At 43.1% G+C, this 17,568-nt stretch overlaps 1 protein-coding gene across 3 annotated transcripts; it reads right to left on the bottom strand.

Annotated features, from left to right (window-relative positions):
* Positions 1–821: 821 nt before the first annotated feature.
* Positions 822–13,433, bottom strand: ZNF449 (zinc finger protein 449). 3 transcript variants are annotated; one of them, XM_081567430.1, is made up of 6 exons: positions 13,143–13,433; positions 12,597–12,742; positions 9,648–10,101; positions 8,597–8,801; positions 3,929–4,042; positions 822–3,743 (listed from the first exon to the last, which is right to left on the bottom strand). In XM_081567430.1, exons 3-6 carry the CDS (start codon positions 9,999–10,001, stop codon positions 2,857–2,859), a joined length of 1,560 nt encoding a protein of 519 aa, XP_081423556.1. In that variant the 5' UTR covers positions 10,002–10,101; positions 12,597–12,742; positions 13,143–13,433; the 3' UTR covers positions 822–2,856. The 3 variants fall into 3 exon arrangements, with proteins under 3 accessions (XP_081423556.1, XP_081423555.1, XP_081423554.1); XM_081567429.1 differs by having other exon boundaries at positions 13,395–13,433; XM_081567428.1 differs by lacking the exon at positions 12,597–12,742 and having other exon boundaries at positions 13,395–13,433.
* Positions 13,434–17,568: the final 4,135 nt, after the last annotated feature.

The raw sequence follows: 17,568 nt of genomic DNA, 5'->3' as shown, positions 1-17,568 counted from the left end.
AGACAGCAGATTATGGGACATAATCTTCATAACTATATGGGTGAATTTCTATAATAAATCTAATTATATATAAAATGTATATTATGTATATACAAATTTTATGTATACATTTCCATCTATCCATCCTCCCTATTTCTCTGGAGAATCCTGGCTAATACAAGCATTATATATAAAATGTATGGAATGTGACTAAAGCCATATTTAGAGGAAAATTCATAGCCTTAAAATGCTTTTATCATTAAACAACAAATACTTAAGATACAATATGCTGGATATTTATTGCAAGTGTACACTGTGCAGGGCCTGAACAAAATATATATTTCATTTCATCTTCATAGTACTTAGTAGGTGGGTACTATGTTTTGCCCTTCATAATACTTAGGAGGCAGGTACTATATTTTGCCCTATTTGAAATGCTCAGAAGTATAATTAGGCACATCCATACCATGTTCTAACTATGACATGTTTCTAAGAACTATTTCACATAATCCTTGATCCAATGCCACAAATATTTATTAGTGCTTATTATACACAGGATACTATGACAAAGAGATGAAGAATAGATGTTCTCTACCCTATAAAATCCAGTCATGTGTGTTTATGATGTAAATGATACAGCTCCTTTTCTGACTGCAACTAACTCTACTAGCTAACTCTCTAATTGCACTAAATGCTAAAACTGATACATACATAAACCCATGGTTGCAGAGAGTAAAGATTCCAACTGAAGTCGGGGCAGGAGTCCATTGTGGTGCTTGTTGCCACTGCTCAGGGAAGCATCTCTAAGTTCAAACAATTAGTTAATGTGATCAAAGCAGGAAGAGCACATACGTTTTCACTTTATTAAAATATTGCATAGATACAGAGCAGTTGGGCACATCCATTCTAAGGCACTGTCCTGGTTTGAATGCAATTCCACAAGAGAGAAAAGAGAAGCCATTACATTCAGTATTATTTACCTCTACATTCAGACTCCTCCCCTGTTCCATGTTTATTGCTACTGGGATCTCAATTTTATCCCCAAACTTATAGCAGCATCATACTGGGACCTGGATGACAAAAATGAAGGACACATCCTGGCTCTAGTACTTGGTAAGAATTGATAACTACAAACTCTCTTGCACTGCTCTCCATTTGTTTCCCAACTCTTGTTTAACTAAAGATATTATAAACTCTTTATGAATTAATTTTTAATAGTTTCCATTAAGCCTAGAACAGGACTAGTTAGGCACATAGTACATACCCCCACAATGCTTATATTAAATATAAGTTGCAAGAACTTTAATGGAATAGAAAAAAATATACTTTCCCTAATTCTAGTTTAAGGAAAGGATGACTGGTATCTTCACAAAGGAAAATGCTTGAATGTCCTATTGCTTGCATTTTTTAACAAGGAACTAGGCTGAATGAATATTTTCATGTATTAACAGCTTTAACTGACAAAGAGAGTTCTTCCTTTGCTATAGGAACTTGAGTCATTACCACTAGTATATGAGAGCATTTATATAAGTAGCAATGTGTGTGTGAGATTATAAGTAAAATTCAAAGAGGTTACAAATCACTGAGCAACACATAAATATCTGAATTACTGATCCTCACCTCCTTAAATGATGTGTGTATGTTACATAAAAAAAATAAGTGTAAAGACTTTTTCAGAACACCCTTGAAGCAACTGGAAATAGCTAGGCTTGGGAACAATCAGGCTATATAGATAGCTATAGAAATATGTGTTAAAGGCAGTGTGTTCCAAGAATATTTGCAGAATACAAGCTCTGTGGGTTATTACTGGGTATACATGAAAACGGGTTCTGGGGTCAAACAGGATTGCAAAATACTGAGCCAAAAGAGGTACATTTTCCACCTTCATGAGAGGACCTCTCAGAATCCTCATAGGCTGATGTGCACTGTGAATCTACAAAGCAGAAACAGCAGGAAGGGATTCCCAAACTTATTTGCAAACTATCTTATAGGAATAGGTGTTCTATGACACACACTTAGGGAGACACTGAATTAAAGAATGGGTAAAATTTTAAAGCACTGAGAGACACACAGTTGAATAGCAAAGGAGAGTGAAAAGCAATGGATACTGGTTCCTCAGTCAGTGTAAATTAAATTAGAGTCTACTTGTATGACTTCAACTGGCAAATGGGTTCTTCCACAAAGAGTTGACTTATCCTGGGAACAAAATAAATCATCAAACCAATACTCAGCTCTGAGCAGCATCACCCCAGACTGCCAACTAAGCAGATTAGTCAACTTTGCAAAATTCAAAAGTAGAGATTAATATGATAATTTCTTCAAAAACAAAATTTTCAACGGAAAGAACCCAGTTCATAGCAGGCAAACGAAATCCTCTTCATCCATGTGTTCCTAACACATTTTTATTATTTCATAAAATACACTGTCTCCTTTGTTGCCACTTGGGACACATATAAAGTTTTAAACTAATATAATCACCTTTAATAATGACAGCAGAATAATTATGGTAATACTGTAATAGATATGCCAGATAAGTATGATTATCCATTATGTTGACCCTACCCTGAAAAGGATTGCCGTTATTTTTATGCTGACATTTACGATATGGTTAGCTTGGTTCACAAAAATTGTCAATGTAATAAAAAATGAATTGCAGAGACAGAATAAATCAAATCTATGAAAACTGCAAGAGTAGGTAGATACTCTAGAATTCATATAACTTGGAAGATAGGTTTTTAAAGTAGAAAAAAAAAGCTTTTCTTTTCTTACAAGCTCAAACAAAAGAATTCTTCCAAGACAAACAGGCTGCTGCATGTTTAAGATTTTGTTTTGGGGTTAGTTATCAATCTCTGTAGGATTTGTTTCCTTTAACAATCCTTAAAGAAGTCCTCTAAAGTGAGTGACTTGGTGCATAATAAGGCCTGCTCTCTGTCTGAAGCTTTTAGAACAATGACTACACTTGTATGGCTTCTCCCCTGTATGAATTCTTAAATGAATAACAAGGCTTGGTCTCTGTCTAAAGCTTTTCCCACAATAATTACATTTAAAAGGTCTCTCTTCAGTGTGTGTTCTCTGGTGCAAAGTAAGAGCTGTCAGCCTACTAAAACTCTTCCCACAATTATGACATCTATGAGGTTTCTCACCCGAATGAGTTTTCAGATGTCTTTTAAGACTTGATCCATGACAAAAGCTTTTTCCACACTCAAGACATTTATATGTTTCTTCTTCAGAATGGGTTCTCTGGTGCCCTATAAGGTGTGACCGCCGAGTGAATCGCTTTTTACACACAGTGCATTCATAGGGTCTCTCCCCTGTGTGAAGTCGTTGGTGTCTGTAAAGGTCTGAACTACGGAGGAATCTCTTTCCACATTCAGGGCACTTATGAGGTTCCTCTCCTGAATGAATTCTCTGGTGCCCTGTAAGTTGTGACTTTCGAGCAAAACATTTCCCACACTGAGAACATCGGTGAGGTTTGTCTCCCGGACTCTTCTTCTTATGGGGTCTTGGGTTGAGAGGTTCTTCCAAGTTGGAGCTCTCAGGTTTCTCTCTTGCTGAGGGGTTCTGATGCTCTACAAGTTTTGTTAAATCTCTCTGTAAATCCTCTGGAGGGGTTTCCCATTGATTTTCTAGCTGTACATAGTCTTTTTGCAAAATGGGGCCATGAAGAGCATTCCCCTCTAAAGTAACAATAAATGGATACATATTCTCCAGTTTTTTCTGTTTTTCTGAAGTATCTTCTTCATTTTCTATTCCAATCTCAAAACCTGAGAGAAGAAACAGAATACAGATCTCACCATGTCCCACATGGAAATGAACATGAGGGAAAATGAAGAGTTTATATTAAACCATTCATAGAAATAGAGACGTTCCTTAGTAGAATCCAAAACTCTTTACCCTGATCAAGGTTGATTTTTTCTTTCTTGTGTCGTATCAATGAACAATTACTTACCTAACTTAGAATCGAGTAATTGCTTAATTTCTTTGGAATCTTGCAGTTCCTTCACCCATGCCTCTTCTCTATGCTCCAATGGAAAGCTCACGTCAAGTTTTGGTATTGGGTATCCTTGCCAGAAGAAAGATGAGAAGCATAATAGTTTGGGTCATCAAAGGTTTTTACAGAGTTCAGCCTGATACCTTGGACATGTGGCTGCTCAATATTCACTTCCTCCTCAATTACTATTATATCACCTGGAATCTCTTGCAAGGGTCTTTTTTTTAAAAGATAAAAACAAAAAATGAGAGAACAACCTTTTGTGTTCAACTTAAGGCAATCTTCCTCTAACCTATGGAAGGGGAGTGAATCAATTCTGTGCTGACATCAATACACTAAATTGCTACTTTATCTATTTTGATAATAGATTTATTTAGGTTAGAGCCAAGAAAGTGAAGTGAAAGTGTTAGTCACTCAGTCATGTCTGACTCTTTGTGACTCCATGGACTGTAGCCCACCAGGCTCTTCTGTCCATGGACTTCTCTAGGCAAGAATACTTGAGTGGGTTGCCATTTCCTTCTCCAGGGGATCTTCCCCACCCAGGGATTGAACCTAGGTCTCCTGCACTGAGGGCAGACTCTTTACCAACTGAGCCACCAGAGAAGACCCTAGGTTAGAGCCAAAATATGAAATAAATCTTCATAAAGTTGGCATTAAAACTGAGAAATGCTGATATTGAGTACTACGTGAAGAGAGAGGTAAAGCCAGAAGTTATGCAACTGCTTATTAGAATAATTTCAATTGAGATTTCCAAGTTATAATGGAAACTGACTGGGCTGACAACCAGAAAAGCAGTTTATGTTTGCTTCAGCTGAAATCTGGAAGTGGACTGATTCTCCTGAAATTATCCCAAGTAACCATTAAAGAGTGTTTCTCACTGTTCGGCTAAGGGCAACCAAAGAAATTTCTCCATTCAGTGCCCCCCCACCCCCGCTGTGTCCTATTACCCTCTCCTTATTGAGAGCCTCTCTGGCTCACAGCCTCTCTCCACACCCCTTCGTTGCTTTCTCTGCTCTGCCCAAGTTAACTGGTCCATCATCAAGTGTGGGTTGGAAGTAGCTCATTTGAGATAGAAATGCAGCATGATGTTTAAATATTAGCACCATTAAAATAGTATTAGCAGGTTAATTTGATTAATTTTAACCATTATATCAAAACATATGAAGTGGACTAAAATATTTTATATTTTCATGGAAAAAAAGATCTTTTAAGATTAAGAAACAAAAATGTGCTTCATATAAAATTCTGTTTAAATTCACTATATTGTTTCTGTATGGGTTTCAAAGCTAAGAATAGGATGAGAGGGCAATGAGACCAAAGTCAAATAAACTGGAGGTCACAGGTCAAAGAAAAGCTGCTATTATGTATTAAAAATGGAAGCAAACTGAAACTTGAAATAAGCAGCTGCTGCTGCTGCTGCTAAGTCGCTTCAGTCGTGTCCAACTCTGTGCGACCCCAGAGGTGGCAGCCCACCAGGCTGTTCCGTCCCTGGGATTCTCCAGACAAGAACACTGGAGTGGGTTGCCATTTCCTTCTCCAATGCATGAAAGTGAAAAGTGAATGTGAAGCCCCTCGGTCATGTCCGACTCTTAGCGACCCCATGGACTACAGCCTACCAGGCACCTCTGTCCATGGGATTTTCCAGGCAAGAGTACTGGAGGGGGTTGCCATTGCCTTCTCCGTTAAATAAGCAGAGAGAGTAGCAAAGGCCTACGTGTGAAATACTGATGTATAACCTAAATGCAGGAAGGGAGACAGACTTCTAGTATGATACCATGAGGAGCTCTATAGACCTATTTCCCAGTTTAACTGGTGAAAATTATTAAAAATAATACAAGAAACATTTAAAGTCTAGAAAATTAAGAAACATCTATTTTTAATACCCCCAAAAGGGGGAAAATGGAATAGAGTTACATATGAGAAATATTTCTACATCTCACTGACATTAAGTCAGTATAAATCTGAAGCTATTATAAGTCAAGATGTACATGTTAACTCTAGAGTAATCACTAAGGAAATAACTTTAAAAATTGTAAAAATTCATTAAAGTCAGTAAAATGTTACATTTAAAATATTTACTTGCTGTCAAAGAAAGCAGTAAATGACAGATAGAGGGACAAAAAAGATATGACACATATCCAAAAGTGAAAACTAAAATAGCAGATACAAATCTAACCATATCAAAGATAAGACTAAATGGTATGAATTAAGCAACTCAATCAAAAGGCAGAGATCGTCAGACTGGATTTTTAAAAATCCAACTATATGCTGTCCAAGGAAACACACTTCAGATTCAAAGATACAAACAGATTGAATGTAAAGGAACAGAAGAAGATATGTCATGCAAGCAGCAAACAACCATAAGACAGCCAGAATGACTATATTAATATCAGACAAAATAGATAGTAGAACAAGAGAATCACTTCATAATGATAAAAAGATCAATCCACCAGGAAGATGTAACAATCATAACCATATGTGCACTTAATAACACAGTAACAAAATATATGAAGGAAAAAATGTAAAAAGAAATAGACAATTGATAACAATAGTTGTATAGACTTCAATACCTCTTTGCACTACTAGATAGAAAACTTAGGCAGAATATCAACAATAGAAGACTTAAAAATACCATAAACCAACTAAACATCACAGACATTTACAGACAACACGCCACAGTGAACAACAGCAGAATGTACATGCTTCTTAGGTGCAGAGAAAATTCTACAGGACAGTCGAGATGCTATACCATAAAACAAATGTTCAAAAATGTTAAAGGATCACAATTACAAAGTACATTCCCCCACAAAAATGACATTATAAATAAGTAACAGAGAGAAAATTGGGAACATCACAAATATAAAGAAATTGAACAACACATTCCTAAGTAACCCATCAGTCAAAGAAGAAATCAAAAGGGAAACTAGAAATATTCTGGGGTAAATGAAAATGAAATGAAAACTTTGGGAGGTAAAACCAGTGCTTAGTTAGAGGGAAATTTATAGCTATGAATGCCTATATTAAAAAGGAAGAAAAATCTCAATAACCTAACTTTACACCTTACACCATACCCTGGATGCAGACAGGAAATGTGTGCTCAAACTTGAGCATTTTCCTGAATGTTAGCTTCATGCAATTTTTAATTATACACGAACTCCACCCCTACCCACCTCCATTATCCTGCATAACATGCAGATCCTTATGCCTCTGGTGCACTCAGTCTCCACTTCCTGGACTCTCAGAGCCCTGCTTCTGACACTATCACCAGTTTGTATTCTCCAACCTATGCTCAAAGCCCTTGTCAGTGGAGGCCAGTAACCATTCCCCTTGATCCGTCTCCCACCCTTCTGACCTGAGTTCCCATCCTCTAGTGACTGCAGCCATAAAATTAAAAGACACGTGCTCCTTGGAAGAAAAGCTATGACAAACCTAGACAGCATCTTAAAAAGCAGACATTACTTTTCTAACAAAGGCCCAGATAGTCAGAGCTATGGTTTTTTCAGGGGTCATGTATGGATGTGAGAGCTGGACCATAAAGAAAGCTGAGCACCAAAGAACTGATGCTTTTGAACTGTGGTGTTGGAGAAGACTCTTGAGAGTCCCTTGGACTGCAAAGAGATCAAACCAGTCAATCCTAAAGGAAATCAGTCCTGAATATTCATTGGAAGGACTGATGCTGAAGCTGAAGCTCCAATATTTTGGCCACCTGATGCGAAGAGCCGACTCATTAGAAAAACCCTGATACCAGAAAAGACTGAAGGCAGGAGGAGAAGGGAGCAACAGAGAATGAGATGGTTGGATGGCATCACTGACTCAATGGACATGAGTTTGAGCAAGTTCCGAAAGATGGTGAAGGACAGGAAGCCTGGTGTGCTGCAGTCCATGAGGTCGTGAAGAGTCGGACACAACTGAGCAACTCAACTGAACTGAAGATATAGAAGCAACCCAACTATACATTTATGGAAAATGGATAAGCTAAATGTGATATATACATACAAAGGATTATTATTCAGCCTTTAAAGGGATGGAAATTCTGACATATGCTACAGCATGAATGAACCCTGAGGACATTGTGCTAAGTGAAATAAGCCAGTCACAAAAAGACAAACACTGCATTATTTTACATGAGGTATACAGAGTAGTCAAATTCATTAAAACAGAAAGTTGAATGGTGGTACCCAGGAGCTGGTGATGGGGTGGGGGGCAGGGTGTGGAATGTAGAAATGAGAAGTTGTGTAAATGGGTATAGAGTTTCAGTTTTACAAGATGAAAACAGTTATGGAGATGGATGTTGGGAATGGCTCCACGAAATTACAAATGTATTTAATACCTCTGACCTGTACACATAAAAATGGCTGAGGTTGCAAATCTTAGGTTGTGGGTATTTTATCATGATAAAAAAAATTGAAAAGAGAAAAATAGGCTTCCTGAGCAGGGTCATTAGCTTAAGGGATTTTCAATCCCACTCGATCTAAGGTGCTTTGTGACCAGCTATTCCCAGAGAGATATTTCCTCCTTCTACTCTTGATCAGAGTGGCCCATTTCCATCAGGCATTCCCCAACCCTAGAGAGCTCTTGAGCTCTCAAAACAGAAACCAAAGAAAGGAAATCAAACCCTTGCCTTACCAGGGTCAAGAAAGGGCTGGCCTTCCCCAGCAGCACTGAAGCTCAGCTCCTGTGGCCCGGCTTGTGGGATCCATGCCTCCGCCACTGGGACTTCTGGGGCAGGTCCCATTACTTGGAGTGGGGGTGACTCCAGGTGGATGTTTGGTGGTATGTGTGCCATTCCCACTGGCGCCAGTTCTTCCAAGAGCATTTCCTGCCTATCGAGCTGGAGGAAATGCCAGAACCATCACTAAAAGTCCAGACCAGCCCTGCCCAGTAGCAATATAATGCAAGCTACCCATGTCCTTTTAAATTTACCAGAGGCCACATGAAACAAAAAAGGAAATAAAGTTAATCTTAACAACATACAGTATGTAACCCAATATATCTAAAATATCATAATTTCAGAATGTAATCAATATAAAAAATTGTTAGTGAGATATTACACCTACTCTTGTTTCATATTAAGTTTTCAGAATGTGCTGTGTATGTTATAGCACTTAAAGTTTTGGTGCAGTCAAGCCCAAATACATGCACAATGAAATGCTTATTAGTTCATAAGAAATCACATTCCTTTTCTTTTATACTCCTAGACTCTACTCAACTCAGGGTTGGCAATATTTTCTTGGAAAAGAGACAGACAGTAAATATTTTAGGCTTTGTGTGTAGTACTGGAGTACTGGTCTGTTGTCTCTTCTTTTTTTAACCATCCTTCAAAAAGGTAATAACCATGACTATTTTGTGGGTTGTATAAAAATAGGCTTTGTGTAATATTTGGCTCACAGGGCACTTATTATATTGATTTTTTTTCCTAATTTTGTATATGTAATTTATATTATTCATAAATTTCATTTTAGGATAGTAAAGGGGACATTACCAAATATTTGTTATAGAAGTGGAATTGGGTTTAATAGTTGAGACTGTCTGGAACCTATGCTGATTCCAGCAGAAGGAAAAATTGGAAAGCTCCAGCAGGGAAATCCTGTGGTACCAGTCAGAAGGTCTGATCCAGTCCCAGCAGCCTTGCTACTTCTTTGGGTCTAATTACCAAGATCCCAACCTCTTTTCTCACCTGCTGCTCTGGTATCTCAAGTTCTCTCTGTAAGTCTTCTATCAGTGACACAACTCTTTCTCTGTTCTCTGGGCAATGTTCCCTCACCCAAGTCTCTATCTCTGTGGGGAGAATCGTTAGGAATTGCTCCAACACCAGCAGCTCCAAGATTTGCTCCTTAGAACGCATCTTTGGCTTCAGCCATTGACAGCAGAGCTCCCAGAGTTTGTTGAAAGCTTCATGAGGCCCAGCTGCTTCTTTGTACTGGAACTGCCGGAAGCGCTGGCGGAAGACCTCACAGTCAGTATCATACTCTTGAAACACCGAGCCCTGATTCAAGGAGGCCTGGATTGCACAACCCAGGGCCACAGCCATCGCCCTCTTCCAGCAATGTGCAATTTATATGGAACTTGAAGTGGCAGATTCAAATTTCTTTACTTCTGTTATCCTCCGGGTGGAGCCACCTATGTATACGCTGAGGTCAGGACAAAATGAGAAAAGAGAAACAGTAGTGGTTACCAGAGGGCAGATTTACCTCCCTTAACTTGCTTACTTTTCTCCAAAGCCCTAAGGAAGCAAATCAATCTTTTCGGGCACCATGAACTCTCTTCTAGAAAAATACACATCACATGAAATTCTGCATTTAATTTCAATAAGGCTACAAAATCTTCAAGATCATCTATGGATTCTCTAGAAATGTACTCTCCAATCTGGTATTCAATAGCCCCATGTGAGTTGGGGGGAGAGATAAATTAGGAGTTTGGGATTAACATATACACATTACTATATATAAAATAGGTAAACAACAAGGACTTACTGTATAGCACAGGGGATTATACTCAATATCTTGTAATATCCTATAACACAACATTGTAAATTAACCAGACCTCAACAGAAAAAGTGGGCTTCCCTGATAGCTCAGTTGGTAAAGAATCCGCCTGCAATGCAGGAGACCCTGGTTCAATTCCTGTGTCAGGAAGATCCAATGGAGAAGGGACAGGCTACCCACTCCAGTATTCTTGGGCTTCCCTTGTGGCTCAGCTGATAAAGAATCTGCCTGCAATGTGGGAGACCTGGGTTCAATCCCTGGGTTGGGAAGATCCCCTGGAAAAGGGAAAGGTTACCCACTCCAGTATTCTTGCCTGGAGAATTCCATGGACTGTATAATCCATGGGGTTGCAAACAGAAACAACTGAGTGACTTTCACACTTTCACTTTCAATAGAAAAAGGCAGGCCTACATGGATGTTTAAATTAATTAAACTAAAAATTCAATTTCTCATTCATACTAGCCACATTTCAAGTGCTCAAGTGACATCTCTGTGTGGTACATATATACAATGGAATATTACTTAGCCATAAAAAGGACAAAATAATGCCATTTGCAGCAATATGGATGGATCTGCAGATTGTCATACTGAGTGAAGTAAGTCAGACACAGAAAGACAAATATATGATATCAAATGTGCGGAATCTTAAAAAATGATACAAATGACTTATCAACAAAACAAAAAGTTACAGATGTAGAAAGTAAACTTATGGTTACGAGGGGGTAAGAGGCTGCTACTGCTGCTAAATCGCTTCAGTCGTGTCCGACTCTGTGCGACCCCATAGACGGCAGCCCACCAGGCTCCACCGTCCCTGGGATTCTCCAGGCAAGAATACTGGAGTGGGTTGCCATTTCCTTCTCCAGTGCATGAAAGGGAAAAGTGAAAGTGAAGTCGCTCAGTCGTGTCCGACTCTTAGCGACCCCATGGACTGTAGCCTACCAGGCTCCTCCATCCATGGGATTTTCCAGGCAAGAGTACTGGAGTGGGGGTAAGAGGGGAGAGGGATAAATTGGAAGATTGGGATTGACACATACACACTACTATATACAGAACAGATAAGGACCTACTGTACAGGGAACTCTACCCAATACTCTGTAATGGCCTATATGGGGAAAGAATCTTAAGAAGAAGTGAATATATGTATAACTGATTCATTTTGCTGTACACCTGAAACTAACACAACACTGAAAATCAACTATACCCCAATAAATTTTTTTTAAAAAAGGAGAGACATCTCTTCAGAAAGTTCTATTGGACAGCTCTGCTCTAGAATTCCATGGACCTAAAGCAAAGAAACCCTTCCCTTAAACGAACCCCTACAGTTTTAGTGGCTTCTGAACCCACTTCCAACCTAATTCCCACTGTCTTGTGGTTTTGAATACAGCTAGGCCACAGAAGAAATGGCAAGCAATGTTTACAATGGTGAAGAACCCTAAAAGTCCATCTACCTTTGAGGAGCCCTTAGTCATCTTCAACCATGGGGATCTTAGCTAGAGTCATGCTTGCAAAGACAGTAAACCACCAATCCCTTATTCCTCCCCGCTAGGGGTCACCTGTAGCTCAGCCAACATCACCATGACCCTCATCCTGAAACAGCATTCTAAGTGACTTTCTCATGAGAAAAATACATGGCAACAGGGCAGGCCAGCAGGAATCAGGTCTGCGTTAATAACCAAGGACATTTCTCACATTTGTCACGCCTTGTGCCAGGTACTGTTCTACGCCTCCCACATATATTGGTTCATTTAGCCCTTACCCAACATCAGGAAGTGGGCTCTAGTACTGTGTCCTGAACACAGGTGAGAGACTGAGGTAAGGATGAGGAGGACGGAATAACTTGTTCCAAGTCACAAGGTAAATGCCAGAGGGGAGTGGAGAGGAGTTTGGAATCGACCTACTACTGCAGTGCTAAAGTCTAAAAACATCCAAATATTCTCAGTGCGATCTCTGAGGTCACAGTGGCCCTCACATACATGTCTCCACAGATGTCAACCTTAGTACCCACCCGGGCACTGTGGCTCTTCTCTGCCCGTATTTTCGGGGACACCTCATGTACCTGTCCTCCTTCTTGGAGTGGGACAAGGAAAAAATACTCATGATTCCAGCCAATCATCCCAAACGGACACAGTCCTCCATCTCACCTTTATCTTGATGGTAGTCTGGGTTTTGGCATCAGACTCATCTAGTGATAACCTGCTAGTCGTGTGATGCTGACACCCAGGGCTTCTGTCGTCAACATGAGATAATCACAGCATCCCTTTCCTAGAAGTTTCCTCGGCAGAGCCCACTGCAGGGAACAGCAGCATGCTTGGAACAGAGGAAGCGCTCAGGAAAGGTCATTTCCTAGGAAGCTTCTATTTAACTTCCACCCTGCCAAGGCACCTAAATGTCTCTGGGGGGCATCCAGGGACGTGCCTTGAACGTGCCCCAGCCTCGCAGCTGGGCAGCCCTCCCCCGACGGTCCCAAACCTTACACCACGTCGACCAGGGAACTGACCCTCCGGGTTTCCCCCGCGTGGGCCCCTCCGGAGAAAAACTTCACTCCATCCCGGGGCGGATGGCTCCTCCCCAAACCCTCCTGAGTGAACCCGGGCCCACAGGGCCCGTGGATGAAGAAGGGTGTAAAGAGAGGGCACTCGGGAAAAGGATCGGGGGACAAGCCAAAAAGCGGGTTGAAAATCGGGTACCCGCGGTGCGGTGCGGCGCGGCCCCAGCGCGCTCCCCGCCCAGGAGAAGCCCGGGAAGGCCCGGCGGGTCGCAGGGGACGGCAGCGGGGACCCGGGCCGGACATGGGCCCTCCGCCTGTCTCTCCTTCCCGCGCCTGCCGCCGGATCGGGACTGGAGGCGGCGGGTTAACTCAGCCTGAGCTAGATGGGAGCCCGGCTCCCCACGCCCGCGCCCCAGGGACGGCCACGCCCTCTGGCCGCTCCGGGACTCACCGCCTCAGCGCCCGCGGCTCTCCCAGGCTCATCCGGTGCAGCTGCCCATGGCGCAGGCGCGCGGCCGCGCCGCGGACTACAACTCCCGGCAGGCTCCACGCCACTCGCCCAGCGATCTGTCCCTAAGGATGCTGACGCGGGAGAGGCTGGGATTTTCCTTGGCCTCCCTCGGTCCTGAGGCCGCTTTGGAAGCGATCCCACTTCCGGTCTTAAACGCCTGTAAATTCCCGGGGGTTGGGTGGGGCATGCCGCTTTTCTAGATCCTAGCGATGTCTTCTCTCCCATCAGCCCTAGAGTAACTGGAGCGGCTGGGGACTTCCTGAAATCTGTTATGACTGGATCAATGCTTCTCAAACCTCTTTTTAGGAAGAATTTCTTTAGGACCTGTTAAAAATTCAGCTTTCTGGGCTCTCCCCCGACATGCGTACGCGTTGGATCTCGCGTGAGCTGAAGGATTCGCATTTTAATAAGCTTTCCTGGGGATAATGACCCTGATCTTTCCCTTCCGCATCATAGTGCCCTTGAGCTATCTTTGTATTTTCCTCTTAAAGAACCAGGATTTGACTAAGCTCAGTTCAGTTCAGTTCAGTCCCTCACTAGTGTCCGACTCTTTGCGACCCCATAGACCGCAGCACGCCAGGTCTCCCTGTCCATCACCAACTGCCGGAGTTTACTCAAACTCATGTGCATTGAGTTGGTGATGCCATCCAACCATCTCGTCCTCTGTTGTCCCCTTCTCCTCCCGCCTTCAATCTTTCCCAGCATCAGTGTCTTTTACATGAATCAGCTGTTGGTATCGGGTGGCCAAAGTATTGGAGCTTCAGCTTCAGCATCAGTCTTTCCAATGAATATTCAGGACTGATACCCCTCTCTGATTTCGGCCGCCACCAGAGAGCTCTTGGATCTTTAGGTCGCCTACATGGCCCCGCCTCTTGTCTTCCAATTTGTCTTTCACTGTTTCCGCCCCCGGAATCAAATTTTCACTTATGGGTGGTCAGGGGTGAGTTTTGGCCAGGCCAGAGGCAATGATGTCATCCGGCAGAAGGGCAGAAGTAGTCCTCACATTCGACCCGAGCTAGTTTGTGTGTGTGTCCTCACATTTGACCTGAGCTAGGTGTGTGTGTGTGTGTGTGTGTGTCTGTGGATGCCAAACTTTGGTGTTGGTCCAAGACAGAGAGGAAAGAGCTGCCAGCAACTGTGCCTCCCAGAGACGCTGGTGGAAGCTAGACTGGAGGCAGGCACCCCACCATCCGGAACCCACAGAGGCCAAAGCACTAGAAACAGCTCTGTCTGAGCTGGAGTTGGGCTCACGGACTGGGATTTGGCACCAGGGACACGCTGAGTCCTGCAGATTTTGTGTATTGTTGCATGGGGTGCCAGGTGCCCTCGCCAGCTGTTTTGGATGGTTTCCTGGCCAAGATGGTCTGCGTTTGACCCCAACTCCCAAGAGCAAAAAGTAGTCCTGATTGTGAAACCAGAGTAGTTTCTGCAGCTAGAGCCAAAGGAGGCCCAACTCCAAGGCCTCTCATCTGCGCTTCTGTGGATTCTGCCGCTGGTCCCCGGAATCACTCAGGCGGCTCCTTGAGCTTTGCCATGGATATGTGCCTTTGGCTGGAGAAGCTCATGGAGCAAGTCCTGAAGCTGCTAGTGATGGAGCACTTCCTGATCATCCTGTCCCAGGAGACCCACAGCAGGGTGCACATGCAGCTTCCGCACCATCGGATAAACATGCCAAGAAGCTGTGACTCTTTTAAAATGCATGCAGACAGAGCTTTGGAGAATGAGGGAAGAGGTGACTGAGAGATGTTTTATGTGGGCTTCGGTGGCCCCTACTGGGACATCACAATGTCTTACTTCCCCACTTAGAGTCTCCTGATTGCCCTGAGTAGAACGACATGGGCAAGTGACTTTGTAGTTTAGTCTGGAACTTTCATCCTCCAGATTCCACCCCCAACCCAAGCACACAGAGGAACAGTGTAGAGTGCCTGTCTCCACAGGGAGGCAGGTCACTGCTGCAAATAGTCAGTGTCATCTTGGATCAGAGGGGTTTGGATCCTGGCTCTGCCTGCTGCCCAGTGGCAACGTGACTTGGGGCAAATCACTTTCCTCTTTGGACCTCAATTCCATTTTGGTAAAATGGCATCTGGGATTTTGAGGATTTAAGGGAGACCAGCGTGTACATTGGAGAAGGCAATGGCACCCCACTCCAGTACTCTTGTCTGGAAAATCCCATGGACGGAGGAGCCTGGTAGGCTGCAGTCCATGGGGTCACGAAGAGTTAGTTGGACAAGACTGAGCGACTTCACTTTCACTTTTCTTTTTCCTGCATTGGAGAAGGAAATGGCAACCCACTCCAGTGTTCTTGCCTGGAGAATCCCAGGGATGGCAGAGCCTGGTGGGCTGCCGTCTATGAGGTCGCACAGAGTCAGACACGGCTGAAGTGACTTAGCAGCAGCAGCAGCAGCAGCGTGTACATTTGGATCACATAGTTGATGCTTAAAGCTGAGCAGGCCTGGTGCGATTTCTGCTTATGGCACACCCTGCTGCTCCTGAGGCTGACATGGGAGATCCTCTTGAGCTCAGGACTTCTGGGATCCAGGGCACTCTGTGATCATCCACAAGGGAACATCCCGGCAGCAGGGGACCACCAGGTGGCCTATGGAGGGGTGAAGCCGCCCGGGTCTGAAATGGAACAGGTCAAAATTGCCCTGCTGATCAGTACCACACTGTGCCTGTGAGTAGCCACTGCCCTCCAGCCTGGGCAACATCGCAAGACCCCCCCCCCCCAGACAAACAAACAAACGAAGTTGTTAGCTGTTGTATTAAGGTCAGCAGTCAGGGCTGTGGAATGACCTCACTGACAGCGGCAGGATGGAGCATGGCTGCTAACAAGAGAGAGTTTCTGAAGTCAAGGTGGAGTGAGTGCAGAGTGAAAGACCTCAGAAATGGTGGTTTGGGGGGTTTTCTGGAAGGGAGGAGCATGTCTTAGAGTCCCTCTTTTAAATTAAACTTTTCATTTCGATGTTACTGTACATTGACAGGCAGTTGAAAGAAATAGAGATGTCTCTTTCCCCTTTCGCTCATTTCCCTAGTGGTGTGAAGTGAAAATCGCTCAGTCATGTCCAACTCTTGGTGTCCTCATGGACTGTAACCTGCCAGCCTCCTCTGTCCATGGGATTCTCCAGGCAAGACTACTGGAGTGGGTGCCATTTCCTCCTCCAGGGGATCTTCCCAATCCAGGGATTGAACCCAGGTCTCCCACATTGCAGGCAGATTCTTTACCGTCTGAGCCACCTGGGAAGCCCTAGTGGTAATACCTTGCAAAACTGCAGCACAAGGTACACCAAGAATATTGACATGAATACAGTCGGGATACAGAACAGTTAGTTCATCACTGCAAGGGCCCTCCTGCTTTTCTTTCATAGACTCACCCTCATCTTGTCCTTCCCATCCACCCCTCTCCTACTCACTCCCAAACCCCTCACCCCTGGCAACCACCAATCTGTTCTCCTTTTCTAGAAGTTTGTCATTTTAAGAATGTTTTATAAATTGAATCATAGTTTGTAACCTTTTGAGATGGCTTTTTCCCCATTCAACATAATTCTCCAGAGATTTATCTAAATCCTTCTGTGTAACAATATCTGTTCCTTTTTGTTGCTGAGTAGCATGCTATGGTATGTTTGTATCACAGTTTGTTGAACCACTCACCCACTGAAGGACCTGGGGGTGATTTCCAGCTTTTGGCTATTACAAACAAGCTGGTACATGTGTGTGTGCTAAGTCACTTCATTCGTGTCCAACTCTGTGACCCCATGAACTGTAGCCCACCAAGCTCCTCTGTCCATGGGGATTCTCCAGGCAAGAATACTGGAGTGGGTTGCCATGCCCTCCTCCAGGGGATCTTCCCAACCCAAGGATCAAACCCTCGTCTTTTATATCTCCTTCACTGGCAGACGGGTTCTTTACCACTAGCACCACCTGGGAAGCCCCAGACAAGCTGGTATGAACATTTAATTGTTTGTTAAATTATTTTTATGGTTGTTGCTTTAAAATCACAGTCAGATAATTCTGATACCTAATTCATTTTGGAGTTAGTGTCACTTGGTTGTCTTTTGTCATTCAAGTTGTGAATCTCCTGCTTCTTTGTATGAAGGGTAATTTTCCATTGTGTCCT

This window comes from Giraffa tippelskirchi, chromosome X (assembly GCF_054371585.1).
Source record: "Giraffa tippelskirchi isolate mGirTip1 chromosome X, T2T-mGirTip1v1.2.pri, whole genome shotgun sequence".
In the NCBI taxonomy this organism is placed as follows: domain Eukaryota; kingdom Metazoa; phylum Chordata; class Mammalia; order Artiodactyla; family Giraffidae; genus Giraffa; species Giraffa tippelskirchi.
The sequence above is the reverse complement of the archived record's forward strand: the minus strand, read 5'-3'. Positions and strand labels throughout refer to the sequence as shown.